The sequence below is a fragment of the Megalobrama amblycephala genome, linkage group LG10, assembly GCF_018812025.1.
Source record: "Megalobrama amblycephala isolate DHTTF-2021 linkage group LG10, ASM1881202v1, whole genome shotgun sequence".
Taxonomy (NCBI): Eukaryota; Metazoa; Chordata; class Actinopteri; order Cypriniformes; family Xenocyprididae; genus Megalobrama; species Megalobrama amblycephala.
In genome coordinates this window covers 6450345-6470935 of record NC_063053.1, presented here as the reverse complement: position 1 = coordinate 6470935, position 20591 = coordinate 6450345, and the positions used below count along the sequence as shown (strand labels likewise).

Sequence of the window (20591 nt, the reverse complement as noted above, 5' to 3'; positions counted from 1 at the left end):
ATATGCTAAAATAACTAAAACTGAAATAAAATAAACTATAAAGACATAAAAAAAATAAAAGTACACAACAAAATTACTAAAAATTTCAAATGAAAATAGAAAATATACAAATAAAAGCTAAATCAAAATATTAATAAAAAACTATAATAATATATCAGTGATATTAAAATAGTTAATACCAGAAACAAACTGAACACTGATCATAAATTGGCTCAGGCCAGCACCCTGAAAATGTTCCCCTGCACTGCAGCTTTCAAAACGTATTGACATACAAATAAGGCATGGCGAAATTTGATAGACACATCAGGATTGACGCCAAGGATGCCAAATGAGATTTGTTAGAACAGAGAACTAAAGAAGAGTTTGTGACATTAACAAATGTACAAGTCAGAAATGGCAAGAAAAAGAGAGAGAAAAAAAAAGAGACCAAGCACTCTGCCCTGGCTGTTTGTCATTACAGCAGTATTTTCCAAGTGCAGTTGTGAAGATGTTGCACTTTTGTGTTCTGGGACAAAAGAAATCAATGTGTTTAAACGGGTCCCTATCAGAACATAGAGTTCTAGAGTGCAGCACCTCCACTTTTCCTGATTTCAGCTGACAGCTTTTACACTCAGTCACTCACACACTGAAAAAGCAGTCATTTTACCTCCCTACTGAACAAAGAAACAGCTCTAAGAGCTACGGAAATATATCCTCTGCAATCAATGTTCTAGCGCACTTTTGTAACCCACACACAAGATAAAGACTGACAGAGCGTTTCATATCTGTCTAAGCTGATGGCCTATAGAGTAACACAAGGTGATTGTGTTAAAATCCAACAAATATTCCATAATCAGTAAGGTAAAAAGTGTCTCTGTGCTGATGTGTGCTAGTCAGCTGGAGGAGTGTTGGCCATGTGCAAATGGCACTTTTCATAAATCCCATTAGAGGCACAAATCTGATGTAATTTGATGCAAGAACTTTTAGATATCTTAGATAAACTGTAATCTTTAAAAAGATAATAGAAAAAAAATGATGATTTTGGTCCTTCCTCAGAGGTCTGGACCTTTTCAACTGTATCCACCATTCAAAGTCATACAACAACATCATCTTAATCTGTTGAATGCATTTGCAATGTATGTTTAATATTTAACTAATTCAAAACTAAATCACTTCACAGTGTCGTATGACCACTTAATTTGCAATTTCCTTTAAAGCTACCCTGTTATTTTCTTGGAAAATGCCAAATAAAGTTTGAATCCCTGCACTTTCTGCACATCTGATAAAGAAGATATTTTTCCATAATGACTTATATATGACTGACGAATACTGCATTTATGCCATGGGATACCGCTATATACTGCATTTGGCTTTCTGTTTTGCAACTGATGTTCTGTTCATCTCCCTGTAGGTAGCATTATCACTCCAAACTACCTAGATAACTCAACATCCAATGTGGGACCGTGGTGCTCCTGTGCGGCTAGTGGGAATTTCCGAGATCAGTGCAACCATTTCCTCAGCCATTTCCATGACAACAATTGCTTGAGTGAGTAAAAACTTCTCCCCTGTCCTACATCACACATAAATATTATGATTATTGCTGGATATTCCCTTTTGCGCTTGGAGGGAGACATGCCTTGCATCCAAATATGCCTTCCTTCATACTATAAAAGCATTTTCAAAATGAATAAATATAAATGTATACAGTATGTGAGCCAAGTAGTATGCCCGAATTCACAGTATTCATAACAGCTGGCAAAAAAGTACCTGGATGACTGTTTGATGGACACTTTACTATCCCATAAGGCCATGGGAGAGGATTTTGGAAAGGCAGTGAAGCAACGCAAGTGACGCCGTATAAGTCAAAGTGACATGACGAATGTAGTACATCCAAATTTCATTCATCTTACACACATTCATACTATATAGAACATACTTTTTTTTTAACGCTTGCAAAGCAAGTTTCAAACCAACTGTAGTACCTACTATATAGTATGCAGTTTTGGACTCAGCTATGGAAACTACATCAAAGTCCCTTTCAAGGAAAGTCTTTTCACTCTGCGGCCATATTTGCAACGCCTCCGGGCAGCTGTTTCGGGCATCCAAGACCAAGTCCTATCTATTTGAATGTGGGAATCCTGAAATCTCAAAAACCAATTAAATTACATATTTCAAAACAGCAACAAAATATGACATGAACCATCCCATAAATGTTGTTTCTTTTGCTAAAATAGCATTTAAAAAGCTTTCAGGCTAGATTTTTTTCAGGCTAGACGAGCCAATGCACATGAGCAGTCCTCAACGGCAGCTACAGTGACGCAATGACTTCATCAATCAGCGATTGCATCCATATAAATACTAGGAGATATGTAATAAAAGTAGATAAGTGGTCAAGTGCAAAGACCGCAAGTGTGGGTATTGGAACAGGCCCTTACTCCGATGTTTTTACTCATAAGGAAGCATTTGGACCCATAGTTTTTCATGATTTTTAATTAAACTTGTCAAATAAACAGCTCTTCTGCTGCAGTGGCCTCATGGCAAAGTCACCCGGGTTTTGTTCACCTACGAAATATCATAAATGCAGAGCATTCGGCATCCTACTCATTTGACATAGTTTCTTTTGCATGTGTAGCAGGGAAGCTCATATGGACACAGGAACACTCGGTGTACACTCCTCAACTGAGAGAAAATAGACCCAGGTGATACAATACAAGAGTCAGCAGAGAGACGTATTTGCATCCCAGTTCTTCACAGTCAGCACTATTATTGTGCAATCAGCAGCACTGAGAGAAAACTCTCTTGATGTAACGTTATGAAGTTTCAATGCATGTCGGTAATGAGGCATTAACAGTCATCAGGAGCACAGGATATCTTCAGCGGTGTGCTCTGTTCATGGCCCACTGCTTCTCTGAGCCACTAATAACAAACACAACCATGTAAACACATCCATTTCACAGGTGGGGTGGTGCTGCAGTCTGACCGCTGAGATTTCGGAGATTAGCTCCAGCTCTGATCCAGAAGCGCTTCAGTGTGATCTTGCTCCTCAAAGGTATTTCCGGCATTTACAAAACTGCAGCGTCAAGTTTACGGCATCCCTCCCTATTCTGTCTGCGGGTCTCGGGGCAGTCCGGAGTGCTGGGTCGGTGTGTATGTGTGCTGATTCAAGCCTAAGCGCAGCCTCTGGTGTCTTGGTAATTGAGCGTAATTTGGCTCCCTGCAGTAAAACTAATGGAGCGGAGACAGCCGGAGAGTAGCAAACAGGACAAAAGTAGCACAGGATGGAGGGAAACAGCTGAAAGAGCTTTTTAAGAGTGAGTCCATTGAGGCTAGTCTTCACCTCAGCTGTTTCTGAACTAGATTTGCTGGCTACACCAGCCCCCAAACCATCAGCATACCCCTGGGACAACGATGAAATCCTGGAGAAGTATTACAAGAATTTCTTCATTCAGTCAGACTGTGAAAAGTCAGTGGACCAACAGCCAGCAGAACTGGAATTAGATGGAAGTGATTCAGTGATTCACTAATGTAGTAAAAACGTGAAGGTTATGTTTCGGTCCTGAATGAGCAATGAGAGTTTTGATGAGAAATTTGCAGGAAGAGTGACGGCTCATTTCCTGTCTCTGGGTGGTGAGTAAGCAGTAACTGCTATGTTTGTGTGTGTGTGTAATGCTAATAACATTCGTTAATTAATGTATGTATTGATTCAAACTAGTAACTCAAACGTTCAGAGTACCATAGGGGAAAAAACATAAGGAACAGTTTGTGCTTTGCTATGTTTGTGTTTACCTCCATACTGAAGCAGTGTTTAATCATGTTTACTGCATAAATTTAATTTATAAATAATAATAAAAAAATACTTTGCAATTTCACACTTATTTTTTAGCTCAAGTAAGAATAATATCCATTCAATGTTTACCAGTTCATGAGCACATTTTATGGGAAATTTAGGTGTTTACAGACATCTCCAATTAGGTTTAGCTCAGTGGTTCTCAACCAGAGGGCCGTGGTCCACTAGGGGACCTCAAGATGACTTAAAATAATTTGAATTTAAAATTTAATTGATTTTAAAAGGTTTAGCATGACTCTGTTAGCCACTGTTGGTGGATGCTGTAACTACACCATCAGGACCCGAAATTATATATTTCTCCATTAACAGTCATTCATCTATATATCCATACATTATACATATACACTATATTGCCAAAAGTTTTGGGATGCCTGCCTTTATGTGCACATGAACTTTAATGACATCGCATTCTTAATCTGTAGGGTTTAATATGGAGTTGGCCCACCCTTTGCAGCTGTAATAGCTTCAACTCTTCTGGAAAGGTTTTTCACAAGATTTAGGAGTGTGTTTAGGGGAATTTTTGACCATTCTTCTAGAAGCGCATGTGTGCTCATCTATGTCTTTATGGATGTCCTTGTTTTGTGCACTGGTGTACAGTCATGTTGGAACAGGAAGGGGCAATCCCCAAACTGTTCCCACAAAGTTGGGAGCATGAAATTGTCCAAAATGTCTTGTATGCTGAAGCATTAAGAGTTCCTTTCACTGGAACTAAGGGGCCAAGCCCAAACCCTGAAAAACCATAATCCCCCCCTCCACCAAACTTTACACTTGACACAATGCGGTCAGGCAAGTACCGTTCTCCTGGCAACCACCAAACCCAGACTCGTCCATCGGATTACCAGACAGAGAAGCGTGATTCGTCACTCCAGAAAACACGTCTCCACTGCTCTAGAGTCCAGTGGCGGCGTGCTTTACACCACTGCATCCGACGCTTTGCATTGCACTTGGTGATGTTGCTTGGATGCATCTGCTCGGCCATGGAAACCCATTCCATGAAGCTCTCTACGCACTGTTCCTGAGCTAATCTGAAGGCCACACGAAGTTTGGAGGTCTGTAGCTATTGACTGTAGTGACCCATTCTTTCACAAATGTTTGTAGAAGCAGTCTGCAAGCCTAGGAGCTTGATTTTATACACCTGTGGCCATGGAAGTGATTGGAACACCTGAATTCAATGATTTGGAGGAGTGTCCCAATTCTTTTGGCAATATAGTGTACACACACACACACACACACACACATTTTTTATATATATATATATATATTATATATAATATAAGGATTATTTTTAGCAAGCAATATATTTATTATTAATAAATTACATTATATTATCCACCTTATTTTGCAACGTAGAAGCTATTTTCTGTGAATGTGCAAGACTTGAGATTCTTGACCCGCTATAGGTAAATAACTACAGGAACAACAAAGTGCAATTAACAGTAAAACTTTTGTACAGCTAAAAGAACTTTAAGCGGATGACAATTGAAGTCTTGCACATTAAAATTACATATGGCCATGTCTGCTCTTATGTTAAAAATAAGGTGGATAGTAGATTTTTTAAGCTGTAACACACTTACATTTTTCACTGTGAATGAATCAGCCTGTCAGTCAGCACTGTCATCATTTTTCTGTGGCTCTGTGGAGTAATTAGTCACATGATATTAATGACTCAGATGATAGGCTCAAAAAACAGAACGTCCATGAGCAAACATTTCCTGTGCCAACTGAGCATTTGCTATCAAAATGAGCAGCTAACGGTAGCTGATCTAACGGTAGTTTCTTGAACCTCTTTGGTCTGAGCGAGCAACCGTATCCAGGAGGGGAGGAGCTTATCAAATGGTCTAAAGTCCTGAGGGGGTCAGAGAGGAATCGCCACTTCTACAAACTCCCCACTGCTAGCTGCAGCCATTCACACCTCCATTACTTAGACATCCACAATTTCATCCTGCCCTTCATCTATGAGAGAGAGAGTGAGACAAATAGAGAGTTAGAATACTGGAACCATATGTTCCACATCACTGATTAAACATCTTTATAGTCATTGCCTTCGCTTCCCTGTATCTCAGTCTCCCTCTCCACCATAACATCCAAACATATCCTTTTTATCTATGATAGAGAGTGGCACTGCATTTTTACATAGGCCAAACATTCATCGTTTGAGATTGATTACATTTACTGGAACTACAATAATAAACTATATCAAGACATTTTTTTATTGTGTCTTTAAGGATTTAGTACCATTTCTTTAATCTGATCGTACAAACACAATTCCAAGAGTGCTAGCATTGTTAGACAACTAGTTGTCAAACCTGGTTGTATTTATACAGCACATATCAACCAAACTCATACTCAAAATTGAACTGTGTACACTAATGAAGTCGCTGTGGATATAGAACGCAGCTGTCATGAAAGGTGTATAAACAGGAATCTATTTAGCACACTGTATTCTGTTCCTGTGTCAACATAGCCACTATATTAGGTTGTTTCCCTGCAGTAATTCAGCTACGCTACGAGTGGGCAGCTTCAATTAGCATCAACTCATGGCGTCTTGCTAAACATTCAGAGACTAATCAACTTCACACCATTTACACTCCTCCACATTACTCCACTGCTAACACTCCTAACATTATGGTGTGTTATGACTGTTATGATATGAATTTCGGATAATGAGGGCTTTAGGTGGGCTGAGGTGAAGGCTAACTGAAAGAAATTATACTCCTAACAGTAAACTTAGGCCCTGTTTACACCTGGTATTAAGATGCGTTTTGGTCGATCGGGTCACAAGTAGACAAGGGAGACTTATCCGTTTACACCTGGTGTTTTATTGTGCCATTTTTGTCCTGATTTCTTCAAGGGGAGGGTCTATGGGCAGGTAAATGTATGGATTTTTTCAGATCCTTCAATCTAATGGACAAAATAAGCTTGCACAATTTACGTATCAACACGCCCGGAGACTACGGAAAAATACGGACAGCAGCAGCTTTCGTTTCTGCTCCGATAGCCGCAAGACCACGCCGAACGCTGTGAGTGTGTGTTAGAAATCAGGAATGGTGAGAGAACATTATGCTTAGTATGTTTTTCATCTTCAAACCAAACTTGGGTCTTCAGCCAACAAGTTTAAATCTCATCTGGCTAGCACTCTCCCTATACAGGTACTGGTCATATAATTAGAATATCATCAAAAAGTTGATTTATTTCACAAATTCCATTCAAAAAGTGAATCTTGTATATTATATTCATTCATTACACACAGACTGATATATTTCAAATGTTTATTTCTTTTAATTTTGATGATTATAACTGACAACTAAGGAAAATCCCAAATTCGGTATCTCAGAAAATTAGAATATCACTTAAAACCAATACAAAGAAAGGATTTTTAGAAATTTTGGCCAACTGAAAAGTATGAACTTGAAAAGTATGAGCATGTACAGCACTCAATACTTAGTTGGGGCTCCTTTTGCCTGAATTACTGCAGCAATTTCTGCGTGGCATGGAGTCGATCAGTCTGTGGCACTGCTCAGGTGTTATGAGAGCCCAGGTTGCTCTGATAGTGGCCTTCAGCTCTTCTGCATTGTTGGGTCGGGCATATCGCATTTTCCTCTTCACAATACCCCATAGATTTTCTATGGGGTTAAGGTCAGGCGAGTTTGCTGGCCAATTAAGAACAGGGATACCATGGTCCTTAAACCAGGTACTGGTAGCTTTGGCACTGTGTGCAGGTGCCAAGTCCTGTTGGAAAATGAAATCTGCATCTCCATAAAGTTGGTCAGCAGCAGGAAGCATGAAGTGTTCTAAAACTTCCTGGTATACGACTGCGTTGACCTTGGACCTCAGAAAACACAGTGGACCAACACCAGCAGATGACATGGCACCCCAAACCATCACTGACTGTGGAAATTTTACACTGGACCTCAAGCAACATGGATTGTGTGCCTCTCCTCTCTTCCTCCAGACTCTGGGACCCTGATTTCCAAAGGAAATGCAAAATTTACTTTTAGCAGAGAACATAACTTTGGACCACTCAGCAGCAGTCCTTTTTGTCTTTATGCTTCTGACACTGTCTGTTGCTCAAGAGTGGCTTGACACAAGGAATGCGACAGCTGAAACCCATGTCTTGCATACGTCTGTGCGTAGTGGTTCTTGAAGCACTGACTCCAGCTGCAGTCCACTCTTTGTGAATCTCCCCCATATTTTTGAATGGGTTTTGTTTCACAATCTTCTCCAGGGTGTGGTTATCCCTATTGCTTGTACACTTTTTTCTACCACATCTTTTCCTTCCCTTCGCCTCTCTATTAATGTGCTTGGACACAGAGCTCTGTGAACAGCCAGCCTCTTTTGCAATGACCTTTTGTGTCTTGCCCTCCTTGTGCACGGTGTCAATGGTCGTCTTTTGGACAACTATCAAGTCAGCAGTCTTCCCCATGATTGTGTAGCCTACAGAACTAGACTGAGAGACCATTTAAAGGCCTTTGCAGGTGTTTTGAGCTAATTAGCTGATTAGAGTGTGGCACCAGGTGTCTTCAATATTGAACCTTTTCACAATATTCAAATTTTCTGAGATACTGAATTTGGGATTTTCCTTAGTTGTCAGTTATAATCATCAAAATTAAAAGAAATAAACATTTGAAATATATCAGTCTGTGTGTAATGAATGAATATAATATACAAGTTTCACTTTTTTGAATGGAATTAGTGAAATAAATCAACTTTTTGTTATGACCAGCACCTGTAATGTTTACGCATTAGGTCAGTAGGTGGAGAGTAGACACATTTGATCACATGAGCGTTTACACTACGAAAGCAATCCGAATCCAAATTTCGCCTACCTCTGGAAGTGGTTGAAAGTGGACAAGCTCAAAACGTTTGACACCATTTACAACTGTATTTAGCGTCGTCCGATTGACCAAAACGCATCTTAATACCAGGTGTAAACAGGGCCTTAAACTCAATGCTTGTCTATAACCCTGCCTCTACCTTTCAAAATACACAAAGGACGTAGAATACAGTCTTTTGTATCCACCTTATTTTGCAACAAGGAAGTAAGCTATTTTCTTTGAAGAATAACAAAAGTGCAATAAACAGTAATACCATTAGCTACAAACCAGTGTGTTTATGATTATGATAATACATTAAAAGTAATATGGTAACAGTTACCAGTTTGCAAGATAAAGCAGCAATGTTTTTGTACAGGTACAATAACTGGAAACTTATTTAAAAATAAGATGGATAGAGCAGTGGTATGTGCTGGATTTCTGGAATTAAGGTAAATTCATGTTCTATTTCCATTGATGTTCAAAAAATTCCAGGTTAAAGGCTTATAGGACAGCATTTACCTGACATGGAAAACAAAAACAGCAGGAAACAACATAAAAATATGAATTAAAACAAAATCACATCAAGGTTTCAGCACAACTACCTTTTCAGATCATTAGTGAACAAAGCCTCAGTAAACCCTGCAGACAAAATAACTATGCATGGAAGTGCAGCTTTAATTTAACAGAGCTGAGTGTTTGCTCACAGATCATCATTTCAAGTCATTTTCAGGTTTCTGATGTAACTGACAGTGGTGTTGTCGGAGTGGGTGTTGTTTACTTTGTAAATCATCCACCCATTTCCACTAGTTTGACACGTTTAGCAATGGAACCGTTGCGAACATGATAGATGGGATTTATATTACATCGTCAGGGTAATGAGCCAATCACAGCGTGATGGAGGTCCTGCCTCATCACATGTTCCAACCCTTACATTCTTGACATGCTTTCGGACCTCAGTGAGAACACAAGCTCAAGAAAGGCAAAGACCTTCTTTGCTGGTGTCGATGAACAGTGTTATTGTATAAAATGAGTCATTTAGTAATATTGGTTTTGTTTTATTTTTGTATTGTCAATTAATAGAGGAGCCGCATTGGAGACAGTGTTGTTGCAGTTAACTAAAACAAACTATTAACTCTTTCCCTGCCATTGACAGAATATTCCATCATTTATGAGACGACGCTTCCCTGGCATTGATGGAATTTTCCGTCTTTTCACTGTTAGACTGTAGGGGCGCTATTACACAACTTCTGAAAGAGTACAGAATCTCTGGATCAAAACACAAGAAAAAGAAACAGAAACAAGTGATAAAAGTATTGCTTATGCATATTGTAGTTGTTTTGTTTTGTTGTTTTTTGGGGGGGGGGGTTCTGTTTTTTTGTTTTTGTTTTTCTCTAAAATGTTGCTTTTTTATGAAACTTACCCACATTCAAGTGTTGATAAAAGAATGCATGAAGCTAGAATATTAAAAAATAGAAAATATTCTGAGGGCCATGAAATTGTGAAAATTATCAAAAACGTTGGGAGTGGCTGGCAACTTAAAAAAAAATGCTGGTGGGGAAAGATTTTAAAATTGATTTTATTAATTGAAATAAAGATGAATTAAACTTAAAGGGTTAGTTCACCCAAAAATGAAAATTCTGTCATTTATTACTTACCCTCATGCCGTTCCACACCCCTAAGACCTTCGTTAATCTTCGGAACACAAATTAAGATATTTTAGTTGAAATCCGATGGCTCCGTGAGGTCTTCATAGGGAGCAATGACATTTCCTCTCTCAAGATCCATAAAGGTACTAAAAACATATTTAAATCGGTTCATGTGTGTACAGTGGTTCAATATTAATATTATAAAGCGACGAGAATATTTTTTGGAGCGCCAAAAAAAACTAAATAACGACTTATTTAGTGATGGACGATTTCAAAACACTGCTTCAGGAAGCATCGGAGCACAGATGAATCAGTGTGTCGAATCTGCTGTTCGGAGCGCCAAAGTCATGTGATTTGGCAGATTACGTGACGCCAAAGTCACGGAGCCATCGGATTTCAACTAAAATATCTTAATTTGTGTTCTGAAGATTAACGGTTTTACGGGTGTAGAACGGCATGAGGGTAAGTAATAAATGACAGAATTTTTATTTTTGGGTGAACTAACCCTTTAAAAAAACAACTGAAAAAAAAAAATATAATAATGACTAAAGCAAATAAAAAAATTATTGAAACAAACTAAAATGAAATTAAAACAAATAAAATTGAAATTGAGAAAAAAAAGCTTATTTAAAATATGAATAAATACTAAAATAGTAAATAAATATTACTAAAATAATTCGGATTGGAGAAAACTCTGCATTAAACACTTAATAAATATTTATGGCAGGTTGTGTGATGTTTTACAAGGATCCTGTACTATATATACATACAGTAAGGTGTTCTTTGGAAGGCACTCTCTTTCTCTCTCTTGCTTCATCTCCTCTGTTAAGATCACAAAGATTAAGCATTTGGTGTTTCAAATTAATAAAGAAAATTCACTCAACCACACCACTGTTCACCATTCATGAATCAATTCTTTCATTTTTCCCACAAAACGCTTTCCTCACCACCAGAAATGAATACCAGGATTAGTTATGGAGTTATATCCAGTGCCGTCCTCACAGTCGTGTCTTAATTGAGGTGACTTTCACACCACTGTAATTTCAGACAAGTGACCTACTAGATGAGAATTAATCAATTCAAATTATTATCATTCATATGGCCTGTCACTGTAACTCTCAAATGGACTCATATATATAGCCAATAAAAAAGGGGAAAATGAAGAGGAGTGTGATTTGAAATCTGTATTTAGGTTTAATAATGGAAGATACTTTTGCTGGTACATGGCTGACTTTAAAGAATGTTTCAAAATGAATACACATAGGTGTTTTACTATAGGTAAGATCTGGTTGAAACATCAAGATACTGGAGGTAATCAGATTTCTTTCAACCCCACAGGAACAGAGGCTCGCTCAAGTACACTCTCCATTTTATGCAACCAATCTTTCTCAAGGGAAAACACACTGAACAAAAATAAAAGATAAGAAAGAAAATGGAAGACATGAGCAAATAAGTAAGGACAAATGCCAAGACGTTAGGAAATACAAGTGGGTTTATATATATATATATATATATTTCTGGAGGGAAGGATTAGCCGATTATATAGGGATGTATATTCAACTTTAGAATCGGACTATATTTAGAGCATGAATCGGATGACGGAGTTTGTGATCTTGAATGCTGTTCTGTCAACATTCATGCTGGATAAGTTATATATAAGCCAGTCATTTTCTGGTTCCCCTGAGTCTGTTTTGTTGTTGTTATTGTAGTAAAGCATGTTGATGATATCCAAACCCATTTTGAAAAAGAGACATGTCTGAAAGAGAAAGCCAACTGAGGCATGACTGCCTTCCAGACGTGTTCATCTGCAAATGGCAGGCTGTGAAAGTGACTTTCTCCCCTCCCTTCAAACAGAGAACGCCATCCTGGCTTTCGGGAACGACACAGAACTGAAATCTGCCACCAACCAAGCTCCGGGCTCCAATACTAACGCTTACAACCAGATGTTAGTTACCAGCACCGAGACCACCACTACCACCATTGGTGCTGCCATGGAGACCGAGCAGAACATTCTGCGTCCACAGATGCCCACACAGGTACAAGCCTTCATCCCGGCTGCCAGTATGTGTTCTAGGACCTTTTGAAAATCGAACTCGCCATGTTCCTGCTAGATCAAAACCCATCTTTCACATTCACTGTTCATCCCTGTCAGAGCTTTGTTGTGAGAGTGAACACAGATTTGCATTGTGTATGATATTGCATCCTAAAAATCTAGACTGTCCAGACTGCGATGCAGAGAGAAAAAAAAAAGTATATCCATTTTAATCAGATCCTGATCACATGGATATCCTCATATGTCTGTCTGACCAAAGCCATAGATGTATGTTTGTCTCACTGCTTAAAGAAACAGCATAAACCAGCCTACATGATTACTGTTGCTTGTTTCCTTGCCTGGCCAAGCTCACCACACTAGTCTGGTTTTATGCTTTTAGAGGGGTTTTGGGATTTGTCAGCTGATCTGCCAGATGGACCAGGGGTCGTAAGTTCCGTCATTACCAATAGAGTTCAATGGGACTAAGGACCATAGTTGACCAATGATGCTTTGAAAAAATGCACCCCAGACTGGTAGACCAGCTAAGACTAGCAAACCACCTTACTGTAGACTGGCTTAAGTTGTTGTTTTGTTATTTTCTAAAGCAGTGATTCTCAACTTGTTTCAATCAGGACACAGATTTTACATTGGAACACAATTTATTCATATTTTTTTCATTCAAAACTGAATATTGAGAGTTTTATGCCTTCAGAAGCCAATCATTTATGCAACTAAACCTGTATTTATAATCAGGTGTGCATTATTTTGTCTTGTATAGTTTTGTTCATGCATACATCCAGTAGGGTAAAAGGGAGAAGATGCCCCCCTTAAGAACAATTTGTATTGTTTATCATGTATTGGATGATGATACATCAGCCAATGTGTTATTATAGGAAATTAATAGAAACATTTGCTAATTTAGTTGTTATAGCAAAAAAAAAGTCAAATATTAAAAAAGGGGTAAAATGACCCCTACTGGGGTAAGTTGGCCACCTACCTGAGGTAAGAAGCCCCCCTTGGATCAACTTTTAGAGAATGTATTGAATGACTTTTGTGTCATTAATGTAAAATACGAAATCAACTATTCTATTTTAAATTTTGTTAAATAATTGAATAGTCGAATACCAGTAAAAGAGCTTAATCTGAAAGGTAAAATTATTCTATGATTTATGTACAGGCATTATATGAATATTTACATATTTATTTAATATTTTATTAACATTTTAATTTAAGATACAGTGGCATGAAAAAGTATGTGAACCCCTTGCAGAATCTGTGAAAATTAGAATTATTTTAATAAAATAAGAGGGATAATAAAAAAGCATGTTATTTTTTGTTTAGTACTGTCCTGAGTAAGATATTTTACATAAAAGATGTTTGCATTTAGTTCACAAGACAAAACAATAGCTGAATTTATTAAAATAACCCCATTCATAAGTATGTGAACCATTGATTCTCAATACTGTGTGTGGTTACCTGATGATCTACGACTGTTTTTTTGTTGTGTGATGGTTGTTCATGAGTCTCTTGTTTGTTCTGAGCAGTTAAACTGAGCTCTGTTCTTCAGAAAAATCCTCCAGCTCCTGCAGATTCTTCAGTTTTCAAGCATTTTTGCATATTTGAACCCTTTCCAGCAGTGACTGTAGGATTTTGAGATCTGTGTTTTCATACTGAGGACAACTGAGGGACTTAAACACAACTATTAAAAAAGGTTCAAACATTCACTGATGCTCCAGAAGGAAACACGATGCATTAAGAGTCGAGGGGTGAAAACTTTTGAATTCAAATATCAAGGTAAATTGTACTTAATTTTCCTGCCGGGAAACATGCAAGTATCTTCTGTTGGTTTCCAAAGGGCAGTACTGAATGAAAAACAATGATATTTAAACAAAATAAGACAAATTGTGACATCTTCATCCTGTTTCCTTCTGAAATGTACATCTAATTTGCTTACACCAAGGGTCTAATTTTTCTCTTTTTACTTTAAAATAACTTCGTCACGCACAAAAAAACTTTGATGTTCAACATAACACAATGTCATAGATCACTATTTTCCAGAGATACAAAATTAGATCATTTAACCTCAAAACAGTTTCGGCTGACTAAATCTCACAAATGCAGCTATTCAGATGAAATGACAAAATTAAAAATAGCGTAGCCATTCATCAAAAGTGCCGAGATTAGATTTTGTGTCATCGAATGGTCAGGACAAAAAAAATAAGGTGGGAGGGTCATCTTTTACCATGTTACCCTACTGTGTCTGTTATTGATATGATACCTCTTCCAGACAAAATATACATATAGAAAGGACAGGATGAGATGATAAAATGATAAAATTCAGAATATCAAAGTGAAAAAGATTCAAACAAAAGCATATCATGTATCTAAATCTCTCACTTGCTCTTTTTGTTCTGTAGATGAACGAGAGAGACAGACTGTGGGGCGACTCCACGCTCCCGCCTCCTGATCTCTATGACGAAAGTCCTGCAGCAGCCCACCTGGCCATGTTAATGTGGCTCCTCCCCTTCCTGCTGCTGGCTCTCCAACTTTAAAATCAAGCAACCAATCAAAGCACTACAGAACTGGGACAGTGTGCGCGTGTTCATGAGTTTCAACTTCCACATCACAATAACTCGTTCAGAGAGGACACAAGAACTGCGAAACTCTTTAAATATATGAAACCCTGCTCCATTCCTCAACGCAGTTTAGTGATTCATTGTCTGGATGTTCACAATGACTGATTTCAAGGGTTTAAATAATTATGTGTGTGTCTCTCTCTCTCTCTCTCTCTCTCTCATATTTTGGACTGAAGATGGTGCCCGTGTAAGATAAATCCACCTCCTCTCTTCAAAACGAGCGTCATGCGCACTATTCTCACAAAAAAAGAAGAAAAAACTACAACAACTACCTGTTCATCATCCATATTTTAATATCTATGTTCCCCAGCTCTTTTGAATGGATGGCGTTGGTACGTGTGCTGTATATTCACCCAGATCGAAGTGTGTTGTGATGTTTTCTTGAAGAAGCACAGGAAAAAGTGGTAAGAGAAAGGAGACTGATGTAGAAGTGTCTATGATGAGAGCTCTTTCATGGGCTTCAGAGGGTTACAGAGATGGTCTTTATTTTTGTAACGTGGCTGTATCGCTCAGATGTATATCCCACAGGCTGTTTCTCCCTCGAGTGCACGTTTGCTAAGAAAAATGGCACGGAAACGAAGAGGAGCACAGCTTAAAGTATCTTGATGAATGCTATGATCATTGAGCGGTTCTTGTATACTTCACCTGTGAATATGGGTGTCTGAAATACTGCATCAAACTGCTTATTGCAAATGGAAAAAGAAGCACAAAACACCCTGATAAACAAAGCACTTCCTGTTCATGTGAATTCAAGCAGCTTTATCATATCTCCTAATTCACTGTTTGTCTCAGCCAGTCAAAACGAGCACAAGGGTCCATCACTTCTCTCCAGTGACTGACAAGTTTTCTGCGTCCCCATTCCACGAGCACTCGACATCTGCAATTGTGTTGCTTTTTTTATTCTCGATTGTCCTGTGATAAACAAGGCGAGTGAAAAGTAAATGCTTTGACCCCCAACAACCTCCAGAGACTATTGATAACCAGCGACCGGCGTCAGAAAACGGGGCAAAGCATTTCTGTCAAATGGGTTGAAATTGTGGATTTTACTTGTTATTACCTGAAAAATAAAGCTGCCAGATACGGATGTACAGAATAATGTTTGCGCTACCAAATATGTGCATGCGGTGAATGAGTGATCGGCAGACTCGGATAGAATCTGCATTGAATTTGAGGTAAAATACGCTCAAATTATAGTTGAAAATACCTGGGAGATTCTTCACATAAATGAAGATGTCTACATTTTTGTCGTCGCAGAGAAAAAATAAATACTGTTGTAGTGAAGTATATCTTTAAAAATCAAATTAGCCAAAATAGGTAATAATTACTCTAGGGGATTCATAAATGACTGATGTTGTAATTCTGCAGAAATCTTCAACTTCTGTGGGCGCAGATTGCGTGTGGGCCCGCCGATCAGCTCAAGCTGAGGGGGTAATGAGTAACTCGGGGAGTGAAGTAACCCTCATTTATTTGGAGCACTGCCACCTATGTGCATTGCCTGGGTCAGCACACACATCCACACTGCCCTTCAGCATGAACAACCCCCAACAAAATGAGACACCCACAACTGCCACTGCCACAAAACATACTATAGGATATCTGAACATCTCGGGAGGAAGACAAATGTTCAGAGGTTTGCTGGCATACCAAATCACTCTTACGCTAAAATCAATCATGTTATTCAGTGTATGGAATTCTCGCTCTCTGCCCAATCAGAGAAATTTCTCTGAATAGAAACTACTATTACCACTACTAATGAAAATAGAGCTGCAAGCAGCAATTAAGGGGCACACTGTAAAAAAAATCCTTGTAAAATTTACTGTAAAAAAAACAAAAAAACAAAAACGGCAGTTGCCAGGACTTTAACGTAAAAAAATATGGTAGCAACGTTTTAGGTTTTACGGGACAGCACATTGTTTACTGTCTAAATTATACAGTTATGAACTGTAAAATAAAGTTTTATATTTTAATAATTACGATTTTAAAGGTGATAGAGAGGATTTTTTTTGTCGACTGAGAATCCAAAGACTGTTACTGAGTTTTTGAAATGAGCGCATGCGTAAGAACAAACCCCCTCCTTCACAGCTCACTTCAAAGGAACGCCTCCCAAAACTAGAACACAAAGTATTGGAACACGAGTGTTTACTACCGGCATTCGCTGTGTCGTGTTAGTGGATTCATTATGTCGGACTCACCGCAGGTAACTCATAATCTGCCATTGTTACTCCTGTCTCCTGACAAAAACATTGCATGCAGCGCCTGTGGAGTGTGGAAAGTTACTGGAGCGCGCAGCCGCGCACGTCTCTCACAAGGAACGTCATGGCAGTGATTGACAAGCCAGAGGGCCAATCGTTTACACGATGATCGCGTAAACGATTGGCTGATGTTTTTAAGGCCCTACCTCGTACACAGATGATGTATACAGAGTGCCCCAGGGATGACGCGTCTTTGTAGGCCAACCCGGAAGTTAGCGGCGCACGGGTTCCCTCGGTTGAAAGCCTATGCATTTTTCCCATAGACTTTTGGAAAATCGCAGAAAATAAGCTCTGTGTTTAACAAAGGGTTATGACACTTACATGTTTTGTCTATCAAGATAATCTTTACAAATTAACACAACATTTATAGATTTTGAAGCCTAAATAAAGTCGTCAGATATAAAAGACTAACAGTAGGCTATAAACGGACTACAGCACACCATGGTCGCTGATCAACGTCGTCACCACCAAGCGTCCTCAAACTGCATTTAAAAAACAACTTTATTTATAAACATGCTCGCTGATTATGATCTGTGCTGTGTATGAATACTTATCCACTTTTTCATGAGAAATGCTGTCCAAATGTCCCGTTTTTAATGATGACGTCTAAAGTCCCTGCCAAAGGAAGTAGTCCCTTTTAGCAATTTGTTAGCAACCGCCGATTTTAAGACACAGTAAAAGTTAAAAAAAAAATCACAAGTGGGTTATAACTGGTGTGTTTTATGTCATAGATCAAAACGTGAAAGTATTTAGAGGCTTTGTTAACCACAGACCTTATTTCAGGTGATTTAGCAAAAACCCATTCAAAAAACCCATAGACTTTACGGCGTTGGAACCGGAAGTCCTAAAATGCTAACTCGCTTCCGGGTTTTGCCTACAAAATGCATCATCTCTGAGGCACTCTATTAATATTATTACTTTCAGTGCACCTAATAAATAGTCTTTTATCAGTTAATAAAACAAAACATCCTCTTTAGCACCTTTAACTGTTTTACACACTGGAAAAAAAAAAAAAAAAAAAAAAAAAAAAAAAAATTTACAGTAAAAAAAAAAAAAAAAAATTTCATTAACTGATATAATGTTAATTTACCAAGCTATTGAAGTACTAATATCCATTTTGTATCTTTGTAATACACTGACACCACAAAACACAGTGGTGATGAGAGTCACATGATGAATCAAAGTTCATCACAAGCAGCTTTTCCACAAGCTCAGAAGGACAATACTAATTTATAGAAGGTGCACACAGTGTCATTCACACACACACTATCATGGTAACACGCATGAAAAAAAAAAAAAAAAAATGCAATAAACATTCATTTAACAACATTAGATGTAGCATAAAAAAATATACATAACTGATTAGAAAAAACCAAGAAGAAACAGTTATTTAAATGAAAATACATCAAATGTGAAGCGTCACACAGGGAATTGTGGGAATGCCAATTTACGTTTTTTTTCACTGTAAATTTTACGACTTATTTTTCACTTCAGAAAATTTTGTGTTCTGTATTTTACCGTAAAATTACATTAAATGTACATTAGATCTATTACAGTTATTCTCCGTATATTGTACAGAAACTTTCTGTAAACTAACTTTTTCACCATAGCATTTTTACAGTCTTTTACCGTTAAAATCACGGTCATTTTTACAGTGCAAAGAAGGCACGATAAGTCATGCCAGCATGTCTGAGGATCAGACCAACTGCAACAATGAGTAATTAAAGACATTTTAAGATGATGTTAGTTCAAATGACTGAAAAAAATCATGAATACAATTCACTAGTAATATGATTAAATGGTTTATCATTTTGTTCTGTTACCAAATTAATGTGGTGTGGTCAATGTGAGGTGACAATGACACATATTGACAATTTTTGCAATCAAATCATCTTGAGCCAAGGAATCATGGTGGCAGCTAGTTGGTGGCGCTATAGGGATTGAGTTAGAGACTCCAAAATTGCTGTGGTTAATGTTCAGACTGTCCTCTATCAGTGAATCAAATTTCACAACTTTTTACCATACGGTTCAGTGGGCTGCCACTGACTCAAGAATAAGATAACGAAGAAGAAGAATAAGACGAAGATGATGGCGAAGATTATAACAATAGGTGCTTGGCCCCTAATAATAATAGCTTTCTACAACGCCGGACACAACTGATATGATTAGCCTTTGTCTTGACTACGTTATCAAACAGCTAATAATGTGTTGCTAATGTTACACAAACCATGTTCCTGTTTGTCATCTCAGAGTCAGACAGCTGCCTTCTAAAAATCAGCATCCTTAAAGCTTTAAACATCATAAGAAGTCAGTAGAGTAAAGCCCAGCCCTACGTTGACAGGATTAGATACGTTTGTGACGGTATAGGGAACATGGGCAGTTTCAAACCTCATTTTTGAGACCGTCTTTGGTACTCTGCTGTTGAAAATACTCTAAAATGGTTTTTACAGACATACATACAACATTAAAAACTTGATTTTCACCACAGGAGCCTATAATGCAAATCTAGCCTAAAAGGATTGAAAATGTCCATCATTTAGCAGAGCTAGTTTGTAGTTATTTGCTTACAGGGTTGAATTGCTGAGATTGACGAATGCAGTCAACACTATAATTTGTGTATAAATTGAGAAAATGGAATGAAATGATTTTCTTGGACTCACGTTATGATGTTGAAGAGTCCAAATTATGACTTTTCATGGTCCTGTAATTTTAAAGAATGTTCCATTTTTTTTTTTTTTAATGGACAAATCATGCAGTAAACAGATGTCTGCAGCTAAATAGCACATTCATGATAATTAAAATCTTTCTACAAAAGAACAACTAATTAATTGGACGCATACAGTCGAGAAGGTCAAGACCTCCGAGATGGCACAGGGAAACCATTTTGAGGAGGGGATTTGAGGAAAGTGCCACAAACTCTTGGAATATTTACCATCTCCGCTTTTGGATTCCTGCCAATGTATTTGATCAAATGCAAATATAAAGCTAATGGTGAGAATTTCCATTCAATTACGAAGCAGCAAAGTATCTCTAATATATCAGAGCGGCGAGACTTTGACAGCTAATCCCATTGCGACTGCATCTGTTCTGAAGAGGCACTGGATAAAAGCTCTCGCCGAGCTGAGGAAGTTGTCACGATGTTGTTTATCCTCATCCGCTTGCTGATAATAAGGACATAATGCATTTCGTCTGTCCTGTTGTCACACGTTGAAATGTTTACAACAGCACACTATGCTATGATGATAAAACAATGTACATCAGATGCAGAAGTGTTATGCCATACAGTAGTGTTTCCCCTTAGGCTACATGAAGAACTCAATAGTAAAAAATGCTGCAAAAAGCAGCTTGCTTTCTCGTTAAATAAATGATTAACAAAGAACAGGCA

General features: G+C 38.1%; 1 protein-coding gene across 1 annotated transcript in view; it reads left to right on the top strand.

Moving 5' to 3' along the window:
• gfra4a (GDNF family receptor alpha 4a) overlaps window positions 1-16038 on the top strand; it is a 147658-nt gene extending 131620 nt beyond the window's left edge. The window contains exons 6-8 of the mRNA XM_048204181.1: window positions 1391-1525; window positions 12141-12322; window positions 14736-16038. Of these exons, the coding sequence (XP_048060138.1) occupies window positions 1391-1525; window positions 12141-12322; window positions 14736-14870 (452 nt within the window). The 3' untranslated portion in view covers window positions 14871-16038. The remainder of the gene's footprint in view (window positions 1-1390; window positions 1526-12140; window positions 12323-14735) is intronic.
• The last annotated feature ends 4553 nt before the right edge of the window (window positions 16039-20591 follow it).